General features: G+C 39.2%; 1 protein-coding gene across 1 annotated transcript in view; it reads right to left on the bottom strand.

Moving 5' to 3' along the window:
• Window positions 1–24014, bottom strand: part of Tbc1d19 (TBC1 domain family member 19) — a 111038-nt gene that overhangs the window by 46768 nt on the left and 40256 nt on the right. The window contains exons 11-13 of the mRNA XM_051164694.1: window positions 22802–22914; window positions 15942–16016; window positions 13778–13840 (exon numbers count right to left, since the gene is read on the bottom strand). Of these exons, the coding sequence (XP_051020651.1) occupies window positions 13778–13840; window positions 15942–16016; window positions 22802–22914 (251 nt within the window). The remainder of the gene's footprint in view (window positions 1–13777; window positions 13841–15941; window positions 16017–22801; window positions 22915–24014) is intronic.

Below are 24014 nucleotides of genomic sequence, written 5' to 3'. Positions count from 1 at the left end.
CCCTAGGAGGGAGAGTCAAAAGTTGGAACTTAGTTGAGAGAGGAGGCTCTGGGGCTGTGGAGATGGAGCACAGATGCGAAGTGGGAAGAGCAGGGGCCTTTGCGTTGATGAGAATACACAGCACTTAACAGTAAACAACACTAACTTATATAAAGACATGAATGTTGGTACTATATAGACACTGTTTGCTGAGAAATACATTTCCTTTCAAGGATAAAAATGGCATAAAATGGATATTAGGTTGTCAATATTAACAATGTAAACACTTAACATCACTAGCTACATACTTAGGAATGGGTAAGATAATAAATTTCATGTTTCTGTTTTTCATTTTTTCACCACAATTTAAAAATATTTTATTAATTCCCAGCACCCACATGGCAGCTCGCTACTGTGATATTACTAACTATATGAAATAAAAATAAATAAATCATTAAAAATTGGGGGAGGAGGTCCCCCAAAGGTCTAGGGGAGGGAAATAGGGCAGAAGAGGGAGGGAAGGTGGGAACAGGAAGATACAAGCTAGAGGATAACAATCGAGATGCAATCTGAATAAATTATAACACATTTTTTTAAAGAAAGAAAAATAGGGCTGGAGAGATGGCTCAGTGGTTAAGAGCACTGTCTGCTCTTCCAGAGGTGCTGAGTTCAATTCCCAGCAACCACATGGTGGCTCCCAACCTTCTATAATGTGATCTAATTCCCTCTTCTAGCCTGTAGGCATACATCAGGCAGAGAATTGCACATATCATAAATAAATACATCTTTAAAAGACAAAAACACAAAACAACAAAAAATAAAAACATTTTGTTAAATCCAAATTTTGGCATCTACTGAGAAACTTTTTAATTTTGACCTATTAATATGATGGATAGTTTCTAATACTGAGGCAAAATCACTGGGCTCTAAAAAATCATCAAGTCAGAAAATGTGATTGAACCAATATATAATACTGATCTCATCTCTTTGTGTTATGATTAATACTTTTTTTTAGATTATCATCATTACAATATTCTCTCCTTTCCTTTTCTCTCTCCAACCCCTCCCATATAAGCCCCCATCTTATTTCATTCAAATTCAATGGCCTCTTTCTTTTTAACGGTTGTTGTTGTTATTGTTGTGTGTCTGTGTATGTGTGTTTCCGGGCTGACCATTAGGTACTGGATACCCAATTGGCATGCTGCTCCTTAGAGAATAATATGTCTCATCTCAGCATTCCTTAGTTGCCTGCAGTACTTTATTGGGGTTGAACCTTGTAAGCTACCCCTTCCACGCTAGTATGTCTAAGAGGCCATGGATTTGAATGAAATAAGACGGGGGCTCATATGGGAGAGCCTGGAGAGAGAGGAGGAGAGAATGTTGTAATTATATGGTAATCTCAAGTTTAACAGGCCTTAAGCCCAGCCAGTTACTGCCAAGATATGCATGCTGCTGCTGCACCCTTAAGGTTATCATGCCATGCTGGCTACTGTGGTTCATAGGGATCATAGCCGGGGAGGACTCCTAGTTGCTTCCCTCCCCTGGAAGCTGGCATAGTGCCTTCTGGAACCATGAAAGCCAATCCTCAAGGAGGAAGCATTCAGGTTAGTTCCACCTCAGGGGTCTCTGGGTCACGTCTTCAGTGCATGGTGTCTTTAGCAATAGGGTCTTGCTTCCACTTTTGGAGGACAACCAAGGGCAATATCAATAGCCTGTGATACTTTGGGTATCTCTTGGACAACTCCTGCACCTAAGGCTCAGGGAACATTTTGAAGAGGGGCAGAAAGATTGTAACAAAAGAGCAGAAATTCTGCTGTGGGATTGTGTCTCCTAGAACTGTCCAAAGCTACACCCATGAAATCTTAGCAACATGGCTACTTAAGCATGACTTGAACAAGGAAGAGACCAAGAAACAAGCAAATGTGGAAGGAGGGAAACTTATGAGGCCTCAATCCTAGATAAAGAACTACAGACAACAAAGGAATGCTGAGATCTGGAAAAATAGTCTTCCCTATGGAAGAGCACATTGATTGGTTAACCAATACCAAATAGTCATCTCTCAAAACGTAAATACAAATAGTGTTATAAAGACTGAGTGGGTTGTATTTATATATTTCAGAATATACAAATATATTTGAAAGTCAAACAATTATAGAGAAAAGGGCCATGAGTTTCAATGACAGCAAGTTGTGGGGAGGGTATAGAGGGAGAAAAAGGAAGGCAGAAATGATGTAAGTGTAATTAAAAATATTTTTTAAAAATTGGTAGATACCATTAAGTTGATAATCTGCAAATGGTAAGATTATCGAGGATTATTTGACTGGACCCAACAGAATCATAAGGCTCTTTATATGTGAGACAGCGTGACAATGAGGTCAAAGTGAGATGCTATTTATCTGTTGGCTTCAAAAATGAGGGAAGCAGCTGTGAGCCAAAGAATGAGAGTGCATTCTAGAAGTGGATAAAGGCAAAGAAATGGGTTCTTCTTCAGAGCCCCCAGAAATAACACAGCCCGGTGAAAACCACGAATGTAGCCAAGTAAATCATTCATTTCTGTGTTTCAGAATCTCAAGAGGATTTATTTAAACCACCAAATTGTAAAAATGCATTACTCACAGCAATAAGCTAATACAAATAATAGATGTGTGCAATAAATACATCTAAGTAAAGGGAAAAATACCCAACTGTAAACCGTAATAACCTATCATTGCCTCAGGAGGAGACTCCTAAGGAAATGTCTATATCAATGTCCCCTCAGTTTAGCAGGCTGTGGTAGCACAGTAACTTTAGAAGAAGCTCTGTGCTTAAATATATCTCCATAGAGGCCCTGCTGCCTGCGGCCTCAGAGAAGGCAAGACATATGAGACTTCTCTGCGGAGAATCCTGGGACTGTAAAGTGAGAATGCCAGAGGTAGTGTGTTAGACAGTATGTACCGGAGTGCAACCCTGGGACACACGCAGACAGCCGCCAACTCCTCCTCCAGACTGAGCAGGTGTAACTCTCATTTCCTTGTCTGTAAGGAGATGGCAGGCTTGCTGTAAATCTGGAAGTTACACACTCAGAAAGGGATGGCCACTTACAAATTAAGAAAAAATTAAATGTGCTGCATGAGGTTACTCACGGCAGGGATCTTCACTGTTGGAGGATCATAAGAAACTGTGCACTAATATGAACTACGGGTTGATACTGCAGAGTTAGACCGACTGTCTGCAAAAGGTCTACTTGAGCCGAAAGCTTTCTTAAATGTGTCAATGTATATTGTTATAAATGCTTCCAAGAAATAAGTGGTTTGTGAAATGAAAACCACACACACACACACACACACACACACACACACACACACAAAATAGTGAATACCAACTGGACAACATGGTTAACATATAAGCCCTATACATCTTTTCATTTGTGTACTTGTGCACTTTCTCCAAGCTATTGAAGAAATGGTAAAATTTCAAGAATGGCTTTAAAAGCACTCTTGTCTGATTTAATTTTTCATAAATTAAAGGGCAGCTTGCTTACTGAGCTTTGAATATGGATGGAAAGGCTTGGAGCCCTTGTAGCTGCATGAGCTTGGGATCTTATCTTCTGCTTTTTATCTACAAAAAGGGAATACAGTTGCCTTGTAGATCCAGACACACCTGTAATCCCAGGGCTTGAGATCAGGCTGAGGCAGGAGGATCACTAATTTCAGAACATCATGGGCTACATAGCAAGTCCCTATTCCAAAAACCAAACCCAAACAATGGAACATTTTATGAAGTAAGAATTATCTACCAAGAGAAATCTACTAAGTAGGAAGTGAACTAAGTCCTAAGACAACTACCATGCTGGCAGACATGTCTGATATCACTGTCTGGGAAGCATGGAGGACGTCTTAGAATTTTCAGGGGGACCATCAGTGGTAAATTGTGGTTAGTCTGGTCAATGCCGGCTCGTAACACAGCAGCATTTACCCACTCTGACACTCCACACTCTTGTCAAGCAGCCATGAATATGTTCTTAAGGCTCTTGTCAATAAAGCAAATAACTACCATGTATAACCTTACCCCATACAGATATGATTTTTACTTAATTCGTAAATAACCAGATTTAAGTTTTCTAGGTAAGCTTGCTGCCCTAGCAAATTCCAGCATGACTGCCATTGTCTCAATGTTAGAGGCATTTGACGTAGAATTCCATGTCAGAATTGGGGTTGACAGCTCCTCCTTGTGGTATTGCCAAGCTGCACAACACTTTGGACACCTGCATCCCCACTGCTGATGACTACATTTGCCCAGAGGGGGGCAGAGGCAGATGGCAGAGATGGAGAGGATGGGTTGGTCCTGGTGTTCCGTAGACCTCCACTACTGCCAGCTCACTGCGCTCCAGCTGAAGAGAAGCGCTAGCCATCCTGCCCTGCTTCACTCTTCTGCTCCCTTGTTAGGAGACAGGACATTACAGCAAATGCCCCTAAAGAGATCTTACAGCCAGGTAAAAGTGCAGGCTCAGAAAAGCTCTGTGAAGACCTTAATGCTACATCTCATGCTGATTTCAGAAATAACTTACAAAAATCAAAGAAACAAAAACAAAAATTCCACAGAATAACTGAAAAAATATGGGCTGAGAGGTAAAGAGTGTGTAATTTTTCAGAGATATAGTGTTATTCTCAAATGTCCAGTTTTCAACAAAAATCACAAAGAACAAATACAAAGGAATGGGAAAGTGCGTGTCATCCACAGAATAAAGTCAACCCTGAAAAGAACTGACGGCAACTTTAATAGGTTTGAGTGTTGGGACAATGATCTCGAAAATGCTCACATAAAGAAAAATGTGGGGAAAATAAACAATTAAATTTGAACAAAATGGAAACCCCAATCAAGAGACAATAAAGTCAGAAAAATAACAATGAGACAAAAAAGCAACTCTGGAGGTTGGAAAGACAACAGCTGAAATGAAAATCCACTGGAAGGATGAAAGGTGGATTTGTACAGGCAGAATATATTCACCAGAGCTGAGGATAAAGCAATGGAAACAAAAGGGCTTGTGGAACAAACACACATGTACACAAGGATTAAAATGAACAGAGACATCAGAACCTATGGTGTCATACTGACCACCGTATGTGCTGTAGAGAGCCCACAAAAAGGAGAGGGAGGAAAAAGAAGGAAAGACAATGCGTGGGAAGTAATGGCTCAGAAATCCCAGAATAAGACACTGGAGATGAGAAACCAGTGAGAAATCAGCAAACTAAATGACAATGGCAGTAGGTAAAGCACAAGGAAGCTCATGAGTATGGTATCCCAGAGGCCAAGAGAAGAAACTGAAAGAGGGCATGATCAGCTGTACACATAATCTCACAGTGCCTGTGACCATGCTCAAGACCTGCATAAGATCAAGCCAGACAAACTCCTATCCTGTATAGGTAGGAGAGCGCTCATGAGTCCCACCCCCAGCTGCTGAACTATCAGCAACTGATGACTGACGTAGAGGAAAAGTCAGTTTTCTTCAGGGATGCAACCTCCGACAGGCTATCCGTTATCACTGCACACACAGGCGGCCCTAACTGGACTCAATGTTTTGTTGTTGGTGTTGTCTTTGTTTTTGTTTTTCTAAAAAAGAGCACATGAAGTTGAGAGGAAGAAAGCGGGGCGGTGGGAGGGGCAGAGAAGAATTGAAGAAGAGGAATGTCCATGTATATTTATATGCATGTATGAAATTCTCAAACAATAAAAGACTTAGACCTTGCTTTAAATGTTTCTGTTCTATTGAACTCTGCAATCATAGAATTTTAACTGAACATAAACCTCTATCATACTTGTCAAATTCTATCTATATATTTATAATTCTCCCAATTTCACCAAAGATATAAGCTTAATAAATATCATCTTTTGCTACCCCCAACAAACCGTGTCTATATCAGAACATTAAGTACTTTGATTAAGTGGATACATGAACTTAAAAAAAATACCTAGAGCTGGGGAAATGGTGCAATAGAGAAAGTGCTTGCTGTGCAATCATGAGGACCAGAGTTCAGATCACCGACACACACACACGCACGCACGCACGCACGCACGCACGCACGCACGCACGCACGCACACTAGGTGGGTGTGGTGGCCTGATTGTAATTCCAGCACCAGCCCTTGGAAAGTGCAGACAGGGAATCCCCAGATGAAGTTAGATTAGACACATGGATGAGCTCTGGGTTCTACTGGAAGATTCTTCCTCAATAAATAGGAGGGAGCGCAAATGAGGAAGACTTCTGGCATTGATGATGGGCAGCTTCCACATGTAGGCACATACACATGTGTGTGAATTTGCATATATGTGCACCCAATCATGAGTGAGCACACATATGCAGAGAAAAATTTGTGATTACCTTTGTGCCTTTCTTAAACCCCATTCAGTGACAGGACATACTGTAAATACAGCATATTTTCCAGCTCTGCTACTCAGAAAATGCTACATATGATGAAGATTTATGATATAACAGAGAATAAGTCCTTTTTTTATGTACATTGCGATAACGCCACTTAATACAGGAACCTAAATGGTTCTGTTAAAACAACCAATTTACTTGTGTTGACTAAGATATGGTTTCTGGTTAAACATATTTTAAAACTCTGAGATAATTGAAAACTCAGTATTACTAAATATTTGTTAAGAATGTCATGAAAAATAAAAACTAAAAATTAAGTGTTACGAAGTTGATTTCGTATTGAAAACGTTATCTTCGCAGCATTCATGCTGTATCCTAAGACAGAGGCAGCAGTAACAGACGCTCAGGGAAAAGCCTGCTGCAGGTGCAACATGCCCAGGCTGCCTTAAACATCACTGGAGAATCCCCCTTCTGAACATGCCATGTAATTCTGTAGTCCGATCATAAAAGTAAATAAACTCGCATCATCTAGGGAGGAATATGAGGCCTTAGTATGCCAGAAAAGCCAAATTTACTCTATTATTATTAACAGTTTTCCTTAGAGCTCTCATGTTGCTAGAAAACTGCCAACGGCAATGTAATCAAAGATGAGAAGGTTTTTCTTATCTTACTGTTTTCACTGACATACACAGACCACACACATGTATGAATCAATTATCTATAAAATTTTCCCTGAGGAAAAAGAACTGAATTTTTAATAGTAGACTGTTGTTTTCAATGCATATAATTGTGTCTGTGTGTGTATCTTATAAACTTTTAATAATTCAGACTAATTCTAACAGAACTATATTGAAATTTTTTTCATACATCTTATTTTAATAATGTTTACCCTCCTCCAATTCCTCTCAGATCTTCCCCACCTCCTTCTCCACTGAATATTATGTTTTCTCTCTCTCTCTTTTTTTAAAAAAGCAACAAAATAAAAACACACAAGCAAAACATTTATAAGACAAAAAAAAAAATCCAAAACAAAGCTAAATGAAACAAAAAGTCTACAAAAATACCATTGAGTTTGTTTTGTATTGGCCAACTGATTCTGAGCATGAGGTCCATCCTGGAGTGTGCTTAATATAACCAGTGACAATCTCTTTATCAGTGGGTATCAACTGCAGAGAGTTTCCTGGTCTGGAATGGGAGCCTGTGCTCACTTTCCCTCTCAATGCTAGACACCATCTGGCTTGTTAATGCAGGCCTTGTATGTGCTCTCACAGTCTGTGAGTTCACACCTAACAGTCTTGTGTCTGAAGATGCTGTGTCCTTAGAGTCATCCATCATCTCTGAACCCTAGAACCTTCCTGCCTCTTCTTCCATGTAGCTCTGAGACTTGAGAGGGGAAATTTTGATGAATTCAGGACTGAATACCCCCTAATCTGTCACTTTCTGCACATTGTCCAATTGTGGGTTTTTGTTTTAATTCCCATCTACTGCAAGAAGACGCTTCTCTGATGAGAACGGAGGCAAGCACTGATCCATCACCATAGCAGTATGCCATTAGGAACCATTTATTACTATGTTCCTTTAGTATAGTGGTCCTCAACCTGTAAGCTGCAGCTCCCGTGGGGGTTGTATGAAGGTATTTGCACTGTGATTCATAACAGTAGCAACATTACAGTTATGAAGCAGCAACAAATAATTCCATGGTGGGAGGAGGGTCACCACAACATAAGGAACTGTATTAAACAGTCTCAGCATTAGGAAGGTAAGAACCACTGTTCTAGTCACTAAAACAGACTAAAACTAAAACCTAACAGTCCTAGGCTTTCCTCTAGGTCTGTGACCTACGTAGTTTCAGGTTCTTGGCTACTTTGTCAGTGTCAGATATGGGTTTCATCACACAGAGCAGGCCTCAAAACCAATTTTTTTTAGAAGTGTTTGGTTATCCTCACAACTTTTGTGCCACTATTGCACCAGTATGTTCTCGAGGTAAGTCACTGCTGTAGTTGAGACCTACACTGAGACCTCAGTGCTTACAGCTAGGGGATATTGATAATTACCTTCCCTTTCCGGTACCATGAATGTTAGTCAGTAGGGGGGAAGCTTCTAGTTGAGTGTCAGCTCAACCTCAGTGTTTGATGATGTAAGTGTTGTCTTCAGCAACAGTGCTGAAAACCAATAGTTTCTGGAAAGTAACCAATAGCTTTGGCAATAGCCTGTGGTATTTGGGGATTTCCATAGGGACCTTTTGCACAACTCCTGGCTCCTGGCACTGGAGGTTCTATGTGGCGCCATAAGCTGGCTAGTTGGGGGCATTCTCTCTATTAGCTGGTGACTACATTTCATGTATGTATATACTTTAAGAAGCTTCTACAATAGTAGGTGCATATACGGTTCTTCCATTAGCCCTTAGTGATAGCTGCCTTTTCCTATATTCCCTCATTGACCTGTATCTCCCATCTCCCTCCCTGTTTAATTTCCAATTCTAGTTTTTCCTATACTCTACTTACTATTCCACGAGAACTCTCTCAACAACACTATATTCTATTTCCCAGTCCTTGGGAGATCTTCTCCTCTACACTGCTCCCTTACCAGGCTCCTGACCTCTGTGGTTATATGGACTGGAGCACACATATCAAAGGCTTAAAAGCTAATATCCACATAAGTGAGAAAACATATAGTATTTGTCCTTTGGAATCTGGGTTACCTCACTTTGGATGATGTTGCTTGTTTGTTTTCTGGCCTTTTTTGTTTTATTTTGTTTTTTCCAAGACAGGGATTCTCTGTATAGCCCAGCTGTCCTGGAACTTACTCTGTAGACCAGACTGGCCTTGAACTCACAAAGATCCACCTGACTCTGCATCCCGAGCACAGGCATTAAAGGTGTACATCACCACTGTCTGGCTTGAATGGCTTTTTTTCTACCTATATTTCATTCTTTTTGAACTTTATTCTTCTTAACAACTAAGTACTACCCAGTTGTGTAAATACTCCATATTTTCATTATTTATTCATCAATTGGTGGATAGTTAGGCTGTTTCCGGTTTCTGGCTATTATGAGTAAAGCAGCAATAAGCATGGATGAATACGTATCTCTGTAGTGGGATGAGGAGTCTCTTGGATATCTGCCTAAGAGCAGTACAGCTGGATCTTGAGGTAGATCAAGTTCAGCCTTCGGAGGAATCACCACGCTGACTTTGACAGTGGTTGTACCTGTTTCCACTCCCACCGGCAATGAATAAGTGCTCACCTTTCCCCGCATCCTTGCCAGCATGAGCTGCCATTGGTTTTATTGAGCTTGGCCATCCTGACCAGGGTGAAATGAAATCTCAAAATTGTTTTAATTTGCATTTCCCACGTGGCTAAGAATGTAGAACATTTCTTTAAGTTCCATTCGTTTGTGTTTCATCTTTTGAGAACTCTCTGCTTAGCTCTGTACCCCACTTTTAAATTGGGTTTTTGTATTCTTGATGTTCACGGTTTTTAGTTCTTCATATACTTTAAATACTATCTCTCTATGTATAATTGGTGAAGATCTTTTCCCATTCTGTAGGCTGCTTCTTTGCTCAAATAATGGGAGTCCTTTGCCATATAGAAACTTCCAACTTCAGTCATTAACTGTTGGTCTTAGTGCTGTGTTATTGGTGTTCTGGTCAGAATGTCCTTTCTGTGCCAGTGCGCTCAAGCCTATTTTCCCCTTTCTCTTCCATCAGACTCAGGTGGCTGGTCTTATGCTGAGGTTCTTGATCCATCCTAAATTTGTGCAGGGTGACAAGTATGGATCTATTTCCTTTCTTCTACATGCAGTCATATGGTCTGGTGAACACCATTTGTAGAAGATACTGTATATTCTCCAGTGTATAAATTTTGGCGTTTTTTAAAATAAAAAAAATCACATGTCCATGGGTACATGGACTTATATCTGTGTCTTCAATTCCATTCCACTGTATATTGTGTCTTTTTATGCCAGTATATGTTGTTTTTATTACTGAAGTTCTGTAATACAACTTGAAATATGTAATACTGATACCTTCAGAAGTTCTTTTATTAATCAGGATTTTTTTTTTTTTTTTTTTTTGCTATCCTGCTTTTTGGTCTTGATTTTTGTATTTTGGTGCATGCACATGTTTTCTGTGTGTCTCTGTGTGTTTCCATATGAAGATAGTTTGTTCAATTTCTTTGACCTGTGTTGGAACTTTGATGGGGACTGTGTTGAATCTGTGGGTGGTTTTGGTATCATGGCCACTTTCACAATGCTAATCCTACTAACTCGTAAGCATGGGCACTCCTGCCATCTTCTGGTGTTGTCTTCGATTCCTTTCTTCAGTGTCTTCAAGATTTTATTATACAAGTCTTTCATATGCTTGCTTAGAGTTATTCCAAGTTTGTTATCGTTTTCATTTTAGATTATTGTCAGAGGTTCTATTTCCCTGGTTCCTTTGGTCATTTGTACATAGAAAGGCTACTGGGTTTTCGTATGTTAATTTTGAATCTTGTTTGCTAAAAAAAAAGTGTTCATCAGCTGTATGAGTTTCCTGGTGTGTGTTTTTGGGTCTTTTATGTATAAAATCACATCATCTGCAAGTAGATTAACTTGTTTATAAAGTTTTAAATAGTCAAGCTAATTATAAAACAACTTTAAAGTATCATGAAGAAAGTATTTATGAATAAGTGATTATATAAAAACTTAATTAAATAACTCTTCAAAAAAGAAACCTATGTGTTGTAATCATCCTATATTTATGCAATGGGGATAAGATCCACTCTGAAGCTTGTTTAGAAACACAAATAAAGAAAACAGTGTATACATACACAGCAGACTAATATTTAGTCTTTAAAGGAAGGGTATCTTGCTATATGAGACAGTACAGTTAAAAATGGAGGATACTACTAACTGGGATAAGCCTATCCCAGAAAGAAAAGATGGCAGGACAATACTGGTATGAGATTTTTAAACAGTGAAATTCACAGCAGCAGAGATGAGAATGGTGGTTGCCAGGGTTTGGAGGGAGGACACAGAGGGAATTGATATTCAACAGAATAACATTCTAGCTATACAAAAGTTATCATAGATTCGTGATATAGGTTGTGTAACACATGTGGTTAATAATAATTATTTAATAATCTTATTTAGTATTATTTCTAAAGTACTAATTGCAGCAGCAACAGTAGTCATGAGATATGTTAAACCTAAAAAGAATGGAATTTGAACTAAAATACTGATTAAAATGGGAAGTAGAGGTTAAAGGCTATGTGTCAGGTGCCCCGTGGTGAAAATGCTTTACATAAGCGCTCTACTAGTTCCCAACGTGCTGTACACTCATGCTCTGCCTGCTCTCCTACACTGCGGGCCCAGCAAAGGAACTGTAGCTATTACTGTGCTGATCATAAGGGTTCCCTGGAGATAGCTCTGGCTTTCCTCAGAAAACACATGCACTGTTTGAAAATGATTCTGCTGTCTGATTTGTTTACTTTCAAGCTTTTTACAAAAAAGGTGACTTGTGTTGGGGTGGGGGTGACTATGCTTTATGCGTTATTTCTGGTATTAACTAGAGAAACTGTTACTCTTGCTCACTGACTCTGTTCAGCAAGTAAGGTGCATCTGTCACCTAGCAAGCCCTTGTTAGCACCACCCAAAGACTTTATGGCTGCAGTTTAAAATTGACAGTCTCTCTTCATTCACTAAATGTGATTAACTTGTCAAATTACACTCTCTATGACCACATATTGAAATACAATAGTCAGAGACTATGAATCACGTCACTGTTGTCTCTTTTTTTGATACCTAGTAATTTATATGTTTATAAGTTTGGTTTTTATAACAGTTTTTAATATGGTATGGTGTGCATGCATGAATTGTATAGACTATGTGGGGGCATGTACATGCATATGTATATATGTGTTTGCATGTGTGTACATGTACATATGTATATGGAGATCCAAGGTTGATTTCAGAGTCTTCCTTGATTGCTTGTTACCTTATTCATTGAGGCAGGGTCTCCCATTTGACCCCAGAGCTCGAAAACACCCGTTTGCTCCAGGGATCTCCTGCCTGTGCCTTATAAAAGCTGGGATTGCTGGCAGACCACATGCCCACAGAGCAGACGTGGGCGCTGGGGATATCAACTCTAGTCCCTGAGCTTCCATGCCAGGCACTTTATTCAGAGAGCCATTGCGCTGGCCCTGTTCTAACAGACTTGTGTTTGTGATTAAAACAACAGAAAGAACCAAAACCCTTAGTAAGCAGAGAAATTTGGATGTCTCAGGGGTTTGGCTTCAAACTGTATCTTGACTTGTATAACATTAGCTACTCAGTTTTCCTTAGGAAGCAGTTCTGGAAAAGATCTACGATATCAAGAATTAAGTCATAAGAGAAGGAAATCTACAGCTCTATGATGCTGGGGGAGCCTCAGTCAGCAAGTAATGTGAAAATACTAAAACTACAAAACTCCTGGGTAAGGAGAGCAAGCTCTGCCCACCTGTCTAGTGACCTGTTTTCCAACTTCACTGATTACTTACTGACTTCTCAAATACACTGTTGAGCCATCAGTCAATTTTTCATTTATTTTTCTTCTCCAGCATTTCTCTTTTTTATTTCATCTCTTTATTGACCTTATCTATCTGATGACATAAATCATGATGTCTTCCTTATTATTTAAGAAAGGTTTCTTTTTTTAAAGGCAGTTGACTATATGTGAGAAAAATTAGCAATTGTAGCAAATGCTGGGCATCTATAACCCCAAATTGTGTAGCCTATCTGTATTCTGCATGGGCTAAGGTGTCACAGGCCTCGCATCCTTGCAGAGAGCCCTTGCCAGGTGATGTGGCCAGCAAGAGGAGGGTCCTCTCTGTGGGATGACGGTATGCACTGGCCTCACTCTGTGCAGCTGCTGGGAACATTGCTCATACAACAATTTGGTGCCCAAATCACACCTCTGTTCATTGAGAAATCCTAAGAAAGGTTCCTGTTAGTTCTTTGACATACTTACTTTTAAAAAATGTTTATTCTTTGACAATTTTACATGTTTATACACTGTATCTTGATTCTATACACCTCAAACTCCTCTCTCTCTCATTTGCCCTGTACTTTAAAATATTTCTAATGGATGTTTTGAAGGTTCTGTCTGTCAAAATGAACAGAATAATTATGATTCTCCACACTAATTTTCAATTAATTAATTTTCATAATTTTAATGGAAAGTATCATGTAAAATGCATTATCTAAATATCTTGGGATTACTTTTTTTGTACTGACATGCAGTTTTAGAATTTGTGCCAACAAAAATGATAGAGAACTGACCTGCTAGCACATCCTGGCTGCAGCATATATAACCAGACGGGGCAGCCCAGAAACTCATTTGGGAATTCAGAGAATTTACTTAACTCTAAAGTATATTATAACATAGAGAACTTAAAACAAAGATACTGGATAATTTTAAAAACTTACTTGATATAAATAATCTTCAAATACAAAATAGTAATCATCATTGCTTGCTGTCAGCTTCACATCCTATAATTAAAAGTTACAAAGCACTGAAAATTATGCAAATGGATCTGCCTATAACTCTTAAAGAATAAATATAACATTTGGAAATGATATTGCAATTAATTTTATATTTTGTGTAATTTTATAGAAATTTCCTGGCCAGATGTTATCCCCACTACATATTTACTCAGCTAAAATATATACCACATTATTTGATTTCTAATTCCCTAGGGCTTCAATAATACCCATTTATTATTTATTTCCATTAATTTCCTTTTAGATGCCTTAAAGCTGGAAAAGAAAAATCAAGAGGACTATTAGCCCCAGCAGCGACCGTAACACTCTCTCCCAGACTATATCCCGCTTTCACCATTCACATCTCACACACTTAGCCACTCCCTCAGAATATCAACTATCTCCTTCGTGTTTGCCACTGGTGACTTGAAATGGCTCCGGAGGCTAATAACTGTGATTTTCTGCCTCATGAGCTCATCCTCCAGGGCTGGTTCATGACACCCCCTGGGTAGAATATTGGTTCTTTCTGTAAATACTTCTATGTGCACTTCCTGATCTGAGACTCCTTAAAAACAGTCTACTCTCTCAATGAGACTTTGGTCTCTGTGTGTCTTGCTTTCTGTATAGTTAGCTCCATCACAAGGTCTGACAGACACCTAAGTGTCCAACGTGTTTGAAAAAAAATTCAAATGATAAAATGAACAGAAACCAATTTCAGTTCTCTGTGATGCAATGCAATGCATCATTACATGGGTGACCTCTCCAGTAGTAAACAAACAAAAGCCCAAAGAATAAAGCAAAGCATCCCCATCCCCCAAACTGTCTCTGGTTTCTATGGTGAGTTGAACATGCTGATTGTGTAAACCAGCGTGAAGAACACAGACATCCCACCAGGTCTAAGAGCTTCTGGCTGCATGACCTTGGCTAGTAACTTCAAATCAGAGTCTCTGTGCTTTGATAAGTGACCCCTAAACACCTTCTCAGGAGATACGCTGAGCCAAAACTGGTTCTTGGGAATAAAAAAGGATAAATTATGTACTACAGTGGCATGAGGAACACCCAAGAGAACCTTCTCATGGTCATTATCATTATTAGACATTAATTAAGCGGTTTCCTTAGAGGTGTGATAATTAAGAATGAAAACCATTGGGAAAGCGGCAGACCAGGGTAAAGAATGGAACCAGAGGTTACAGGTTCGCTCTTAGGGAAGTGAGGAAAGCCCAATGCAGACAGAAGACTCTAAGAGATCTGTTCAGGGAAGGACTTTGACATCACTTCCCATGCATTCTTTGAGCTACAGCCATCTCAGGGGAAATGCTTATATTTACAGTGTAATCCTGGTCCCAACAACTCAATGTATTCCTACCATAAGACTCGAGATATACTTGGCCACTTCAGAAAGCTCACAACTATCAGTAACTCTAGTTCCAAGGGCACCTGCACCCATATGCACCCAGCATCACATAAGACATGTACACATAATTTAAAAATATTTAAGATAGCTTTATTACAAAGAAAATATAGAACTAAGCCCCTAAACAATCATGAGACAAACAAGACTAAAAACCATTTTCTTTATGTGAAAGATTTAATTTAAGATGGTCAATGTTTTTTCTCATCAGGAAAACACTGGGGCTCTGGGAAGGGAACACAAGAATAACTCCATAGAAAAGAAGAGAGCACTGTGTGCCGACTTCAGGCTTGGAATGCCAGCCTCGACTTCACAGCTATAATGACCACTTCAGTTATTTCCCCCTCCCTTGTCTGTCTGTCTGTCTGTTTGTTTGAAGACAGGGTCTTGTGAAGCCCAGGTTGGTCTCAAACTCACTATGAAGCCAAGCATGACCTTGAACTCCCAACTCTCCTTCCCCTGCCTTCAGGGTACAGGCATCACAGATGACACACTAGCACCCACAGCCACTCAAATTATTTTTCATGTTTGATAAGTGCTTCTACCCACAGTCCAAGCCCTGCAGAGAGGAAACTCTTTATTTTAATGTTATTAGTGAAGTGGGAAAACCATGGCTACTTTGACTTAGCCCTGCAGAGAGGAAACTCTTTATTTTAAATGTTATTAATGAAATGAGAAAACCATGGATCTCTGGCTTACCTTATAAATTAGGCTGTCCACCAAAAGGTCATGCTGTATCACATTGGTCTTAAGCTGCTCATAATACAGGATATCCTAAATTTAAAAGAAAAATGCACAAAAATTTAATGTTTATAAGGTCAGCCTCAAACCTTAATAAACCACAGTCAACAATAAAATTACAGCCATTAAGAGGTGGGGACTCTGTTTTAGTCATTATTTGCTTATTCATTACTACATAATGAAAGCTAAGCAATAGTAGATGTTCAATAACATGCCTATTCCCATCACTGGTACCCAGTGGGTATTCGATCAATATTTACTAAACTGATTAACTATAAAAAGGAATATAATATTTATGAGCAAGGTGCACCTTATGATTCATTTAACAATAAAATGTGAAATCGGTCAGTGAGAAAGAACTTTCTCCACTTACATTTGAGGAGCTTAGGCCCAGAGAGAAAACTAACTCACTGTCCAAAGCTGCAGACTGGTCATTGTGTGGCTCAAGGCTTTACAGTGGACAGGACTATTTACTGATTGTTTTTCACCCTGACAGGTTTTGTTGTTGTTGTTGTTGTCTGTTTTTGTTTTTTGAGACAGGGTGTCACGAGGCTCAGGTTGGTCTCAAACTCACTATGAAGGCAAGCATGACCTTTGACTATTATGAGAGATGGTCCTTGGGAGAAGGCTTTTAGGGCAGTCCAGCGCAATGAAGTCTTACACATTACAATTTTAAAATCACATCCCTATACATGAAGACTTAGGCTGTTCCTTAGCAGTTTGTCCCTCTGCATAATGCTGCAATAAATCCCCTCCCGCACTATGCCTTTCAGTCTGCAGGACAACTGGGCAGAGCAGAGCTGTAGGGTAAAGACGACATACACCTCCTGTCAGGGAATGGACTACCCGACTACTTTCCAAGAATAATGTCAGTTCAAATTCTCCAGCAAAATGAGGTAGTATTTTATCTACACCTCTACCTCTATAAACTTTGTCATAAATGAGAAACGGTATCTCACTGTTGTATTCATGTGTGCTTTTCAACCGACAACCTGAAGCTCCTCCCCCATGTTTCCTGGCTGCTTGGACTTGCGCAGCAGGGCCCCCTCTTCTCAGTACTATCCACCTGTGCATTAACTGCTCTTCCTGTCCATAATGTGTCAGACTCTTCAGGAAGGAAAACTAACTATTGTCATTGTGTTGCAGGTGTTTTCCTCCAAGATAACATGCTGCTTGAATTTTATGGCAAATGCTGACAGCTCCTTAAACGTTCCTTATGGCTTTGGGTTTTCTTGCCTTAGGAAAGGCTTCCACACTGGTGTTTATACAAATACTTTTGAGAAACAGCTTACTTTTCACTCTATCTGTAAGGCTCCTGAACTTATTGTTACATCTGCTATCAAAAGGTCTTATTGACTTCTGCCTGAGTCACAGTCAATTGTCAGCACCAGCATACTCAACGGAGTAAGAGCCACTTATTAATTCGCCACCTGCTTTTATTGAATAATGCATTTGGTTATTCTCAGACACTTAACCTCCATAAAAACCTTAATAACTACATCTGGTTAAAAATAAACGAGACTGTTCCAAATATCTGTTTTGGAAAAAGAGCTATTTTATGATGCTAAGGCACCATCACGTCTAAGAATAAGATGGAGATCTTAGTTACATAAGGCAAATTCATAAGCTTCTGTGGGCTTCAGAAAAATGATAGCAATGCCTTCTTTCTAGGGTGGTGTGGGGGAATGGATACACCAATAAGCTCAAAATGGTGCCTGGAAGATTTCCTGAGAGTCAGATGTTATTGTTCCCTGTCTTTTGTGTGCATTTTCCTCATATGGCTTCGGTGGCTTTTCCTGCTTTCTTGATAGTAAATGTTTTCGTGATTCTGTTATTACAAACTAGGTGTTTTTCACTTTTGTATTTCAAGCTGATAATATGGATAAAAGCAACTTATTTTTAAATATTTTATATAATATCTTACCAAAATATTTGAATTCTAACAATGTTTGGTTTTCTAGGTACTTAACCCTAACTATAAGCATCTCTAGAGAACATGACGGTGTGGCTTCTTTATTCAATTATGAAGCAGTTCATTTTCCTATCTTACCACACCAGCTAGAACCTTAAAGAAAGATGCTGCGTAACAGCGGTCACACTGCAGCCTCATCATGGTCCTAACGAGAAGAGTGTTAGAGTCACTGCTCAGCTTGCACTCAGATCGCTCAAGATTTGATTCAGAGTGGCTACTGGATTTTATCGAGGCCTTACGGTGTGTATTGTTACTTTATCTCCACTACTGTGCTGATGGATGTGATTTGAAGGCCTATTAGCTGCACCACCCATCACTCAATGCCCTGCCATTGTGAATTTGGCTGGCCCATGCTGGATAAGACAGGCTGCCTTTTTCCTCACTCAGTGGTTGTCTATGGTATAGATGTAGCCAAAGAAGATGAGCATCCTGTCAGAGGGGACAGCTCTGCATCAGAGAAATATTATTGATATATTACATTAAACTACACTTTGTCCTAGGACTTATATAATGCAGAGAGAAACACGATCCTGGTGACTTCTGAAACAAACAAACAAACAAACAAAAACTGCTTTAGAAAATGATCAATGAAGGTGGGTGTGGTGGCGCACGCCTTTAATCCTAGCACTTGGGAGGCAGAGGCAGGCAGATCTCTGTGAGTTCGAAGCCAGCCTGGTCTATAAGTGAGTCTGGGACAGCCAGGGCTCTGTTACACAGAGAAACTCTGCTCAAAAAAACAAAACAAAACAAAACAAAAAAGTGTGCCCTTTGCTCCATGGCAACTTGTGTAGGGCACTTGCTGCTATGCAATAGGGATACGACTGAGTAATTTATTGAATAAAACAATTCATCTTACCAGTTAAAGAAAATCATTAATGAAGTTCAATATATCACAGACTTTTGTTTAAGATGCAGCTTTGAAAGGAAAGGGGAGCAATGAGACAGCTAGAGAAAACACAGAATCTACAATTTGCTTTTATTCTTAAAAGAGAAGCTGTGAACTGATTGCTCCAGGCTCACCCCTGGGTGGCTACCGGAGGGGTAGCAGCACTGAGACATGATCTTTCTGCAGTAGTGTGTGTTCATCTCACCAGCTTGGACAGCATTCTCTAAGAAAGAAGCTGATGACCATGAGGATAGCCAAACTAATTCTTCATGAATACATCTATCATTAGACCTCTTAAACAGTAAATCAGTTGTGGGTTGGAGTGATAGCTCATCACAGAAGCACTGCTGTCCCTCCAGAGGGATCAATCACAGGGCCAGGGGACACAATGCTTTCTTCAGGCCTCTGAGGACACTGCATGCTCGTGGTGTAAACACATGCATATAGACAAAACACCTATTCATGCCTAACATTTTTTTAAAAGTTTTTAATTAAATAAGGATCAATTAATTCAATATATATTTCCTGGCCATTTTTTATGTGCTAGGTATGATTTTTTTTTCTTTTGCCACAGCAGTCAAAACAGAAAAATAATGCTAAGTATTTGTTGGTTAACTATAGTGAGAAAGTTCTGCCAGAGAGGGTGCCAGGCAGTCATTCTGGAGAAAGGGTCTTAACAGACATGGAGCACATAGCTTATAATAGGGGGAATTGCTGTTGATTGGTTGGTTTGGTATATGAGACATATGTAGAGATCAGAGAAAAGTAACATGTGTTAAGGCATCTTAAAGAAGAGGTTTCAAATGTTTTAAGCAAACGGGCAGAGATAGCTTTGTGTGGTGGAGCATGACTTTAATCTCAGCACTTGGGAGGCAGAGGCAGGAAGATCTCTGAGTTCGAGGTCAGCCTGGTCTACAGAGCAAGTTCTAGAACAGCCAGGGCTACACAGAGAACCCCTTCTGGTTAAAAAGAAAATAAATAAAAGCAGAACTGGCAGGTGTCAGTGTTAGAGAAAGGGTGTTTGAAAGTTTCTGTAGGGGACCAAGCTGCATGCACAACACCAGGTTGGTTGAATCCAGGGACAAGCAGATAGAATTTTGAGGTAGATTGGTAGAAATATGGGTACGGAGGGAAATACATGGATTCCAAACATGGTGAGGAACTGAGTCAAGAGGGAATTACTGATGAATGTAATGAGAGATTCAGACAGAGAAAAGAATGGCACTAGCCTTTCCGCTGGGACACTTTGATGGACAGTTGTACTAGACAGACAAGGACTTCAGGCAGAGTTGAGACATTTTGAACTGAGGTGCCCTAACGATATTCATATGCACCATCAAGCCACTGGGCAGCCCTATCTGCGCCTCAGGAGAGAGGCCTGACAAGACTAGCAATCTGAGGGAACTGGGACGGGAGCTCGATTAGCCGAGGAGGATTACTATATGTATAAATGACAAAAGACAGACCATGTGGAGAGAGGAGTTCATTGACAGAGCACCTGCCCAGCACCCTCCAACACACACACACACACACACACACACACACACACACACACACACACACGCACATACACCACTAAAGAAAGCCTTATACAAGTGTTTGTTATGGTTTCCTTCCTTCCTTCTTCCTTCTTTCTTTCTTTCTTTCTTTTTCCCTACAGGGTCTCTCTGTGTAGCCTTGGCTGTCCTAGACTCACTTTGTAGACCAGGCTAGACTTGAACTCACAGAGATCCGCCTGCCTTTGCCTCTCAGGTGCTGGGAATACAGGCATGTGCCACCAGGCTGTTGTGTCTGTTGTTTTATTGGTGAGCAAAATATAGAAAAGCTTTTGATTTTAGCTAGCAAACTGATTTAAGCATGCTTAAATATAAGTATCATTCAGTAAATATATTTTGGCAAATATAGAGATATGTAGAAAATAGCATATAAAATTAATCCTTTAAAACATATCACCTATTTAAATGTCAAATAAGTAGAAACTAGTATTTTCAGAGAAACACTGGAGAACAGAAATAAAAAGTAAAAGATAAATAATGGTCCATTGAATGTACTATATTAACTAATGGAAATTTAAGGTAGTATATACAAAATCTTTGCACTAAAACAAAAATATCAATATTTCAACAAAATTTTATTTTAGAATAGCTTTCAACTTACTGGAAACATTCAAAGACAGTACAATGAGTTGAACCAAAATTCTAAAGAATTGCCTGTAATAGTTATTTTGAAACTTTTGTTCTCCAGTGTCTTTCTGAAAATACTAGTTTCTAGTTATAAATATTAGATAGATTTGGCACTTAAATTTTTTAAATTAAAATGGTCCAAGACTTCAAAACTGAAATGTAAAAATTCATTTTGGAATACTACACAAAATAATCACTACCTGTCATTTTTTTAGGTAATTTTTTTTTATCATAAATTTGGTTTTGAAAAGGTAGCAATTCCTTTGCAAAGAGAACAGAATTTGCATTACTCCACAGTGGAGGCAGCATTGGACTTGAGTACTTAAATTCAGCAAAGATTACATTTTATAGAAGATCATACAAACAGAAAAAAAATCTGTCCAACTTACTCAGATCTGTTTTGTAAAAAATTATCTCCAAAGTGTTACCACAAAAGATCAGCAGTATCACACATCATATATATATATATATATATACACACACACACACACACACACACACACACACACACATCTTGTACATAATTTGCAAAGGTTAAAAATGTAGTTTTATAACAGACAATGTTTTATTTTGTTATCAGAGTTATTATTACGATATTAATATTAATAATAAATATTACAATATTAATTATTATGATTACTGCCATTAGTGGCAAACTCACATTTTTGTATATTTGTCATAACTACATGATATAAATATCATTATATATATTTAAGTATAGGCTAACTGAGGCTTGAAGAAATTTAGGCAGTTTGCTCAATGGTATGCATTCATTAAATTGAGGGAACTCTTGAGTTTAGACCAGGTTTACGTATTCATAGAACCTGTTATATAATTAGTGTAACAGTTATTAAAAATCTTTACATGAGTGACTTTATACACATATGTAACCACGCTACATAGGTAACTACATACATAGACTCAGTGAGAATGTCCCAGGGAAAGTCGATGTCTTACGTAAAATCTGTTCCCAAGGCTGGAGAAGTGGTTCAGTCAGTGGAGTGCTTGCCCTGCATGCACGAAGCCCCGGGCTCCATCCCCAAACAACCCTGGTCTATCTATTGGTGATTTGGTTACTTCCTTTAATATTCACTAGATTTCCTGAAAAAATAATCATGTATTTGGAAAAGTTATATTCCCACATTATCTGTCAAATGTTAGAAGCCCAGGGACAGTGCATACGTCAAAGGCAGCCATAACAGCCAAGGGTGGTTATGCATGCCTATCGCCCCAGCACTTACAGAAGTGCAGACAGGAGCATCAGGAGTTCAAGGCCAGCCTCAGCTATATACATGAATTTGAAACCAACATGGGCTACATGAGAGCCTACCTCAAACAAACAAACAAACAAACTAAACACCACAAAAAATTTACTTACTCATTCTCAGCTGTTCTTCTTTATTTTATTTTTTTTAATGAAATTTTATTTTTTCCAAGGGGATCTCACTGGGGAAACAAACTACTCTTTTTTTAAAATGTATTTTATTAATTTATTCATAGTTGTTCTTCTTTATAACGTCCAATTCTGTCACAGCTTCACCGATCTGAGTTCTTAAAATTTTACTTGTTTTACAACATATATACACAACCACATTATTTATTAACAAAAATGTCTGTTGAGCATACTGTTTAAATCTGCCTTACCCTAAACCAACAGTGATGCTGGAAATGGAAAGCAGAGTGGATAACGAGGGACTTGACAGCTGTTCTGCTTTGAAACACACGGTATCTAGAAACCAAACGTTAACAAGTTTCATCTGTCCTGTTTGCGTCTTACCTCGGGCTGACTGGAGATATTCAAAATGAGTGCCCAGAGCTCGGCTCTCAGCGCTGTGGGACTTCCTTGTCGGATGTACTGCTGAGCAGCAGCGCTATCTTGCTGTGCTAGAACTGTCAAAGGTATATGATAATCCTGTTAGAAAATTCATAATGCAAGGGCGTCTCAGGAATCTCTCATATGAATCTCTTGGGCTAGCAGCAAGGCCTCAGGCCCTGCACCTGTCACACACACACCTACTGTTGTCTGCCTTCCAGCTCTGAGTTTAGAGATGGCCCTAGAACAGCCCACAGGTTCAAGTCCCGATCCCCCAGCTCCTCAGCCTGACAAAGCTCAGTGTTGATACTTTGAGAGCACCCTGCTTTCCCACAGCTCCACAGCTCCACACTACTAATGAGACTGATGTCTGGCTTCTGTGACCAAGCAGAGCCTCATCTTCAGAAGCAGTAATTTTCATAAATGTATGCTACCAAGTTGTGCAGCTCTGTTATTTGGAAGCAGCGCTGTCCATGCAGTATCTTGCCCAAGAATAATGTGTGCGAATATTAAGACATCCATTCTACCAAATGACTTCTTAGCTCTACAAAGATTAACAAAACAAAACAAAAAAAGGAAAAGAAATGCAAAACAAAGGCTAATAAACTTTCAACAAAGTTATCCTTTAAGCATCCATATTTTTTTAAAAAACCAGTATAGTATCTTTTGCTTTCATTTTTATGTTCTTTAATTAAAATATGAGCTATTCAGCATAAAAATAAAAAGCCCACCAAATAAAGGCAGACAAACAAAACACACGAGACATACTACACAACCAATGTTCATCTACCAGTTTCATTCTCTTGTTTCCTTTTAAAGAGGACATTTTCTACTAAATGAGAAAGACATGGTGAAAAGAGACAAAGACAGCATGATAAATTTTAAAATGATGTTCTCTATCTGAATGTTTAATGAAAGAGGTCAAGCCTACAAAAGAGGCCTTTGAAAGTAACATGACTTTGAAAATGTGAAGTAGGGACATTGATACATGATAGTAACTGTCAAAGACAGTTCAGTCTGACACAAATCCTTGTTTGCACCTCAGAGACAATAAAGGATTTATAGAAACAAGAAAGAGTGCCCAAAAGATGGGCAATTGTTCCTAGGATACAGAGACCTGCTACACTCATTAAGCCTTATTGCTGTGAGCCCACAGTGGGATGTAAGAGCTCCAGCC

Source organism: Acomys russatus, chromosome 22, assembly GCF_903995435.1.
Source record: "Acomys russatus chromosome 22, mAcoRus1.1, whole genome shotgun sequence".
In the NCBI taxonomy this organism is placed as follows: domain Eukaryota; kingdom Metazoa; phylum Chordata; class Mammalia; order Rodentia; family Muridae; genus Acomys; species Acomys russatus.
This window is presented reverse-complemented; position numbering and strand designations above follow the sequence as displayed.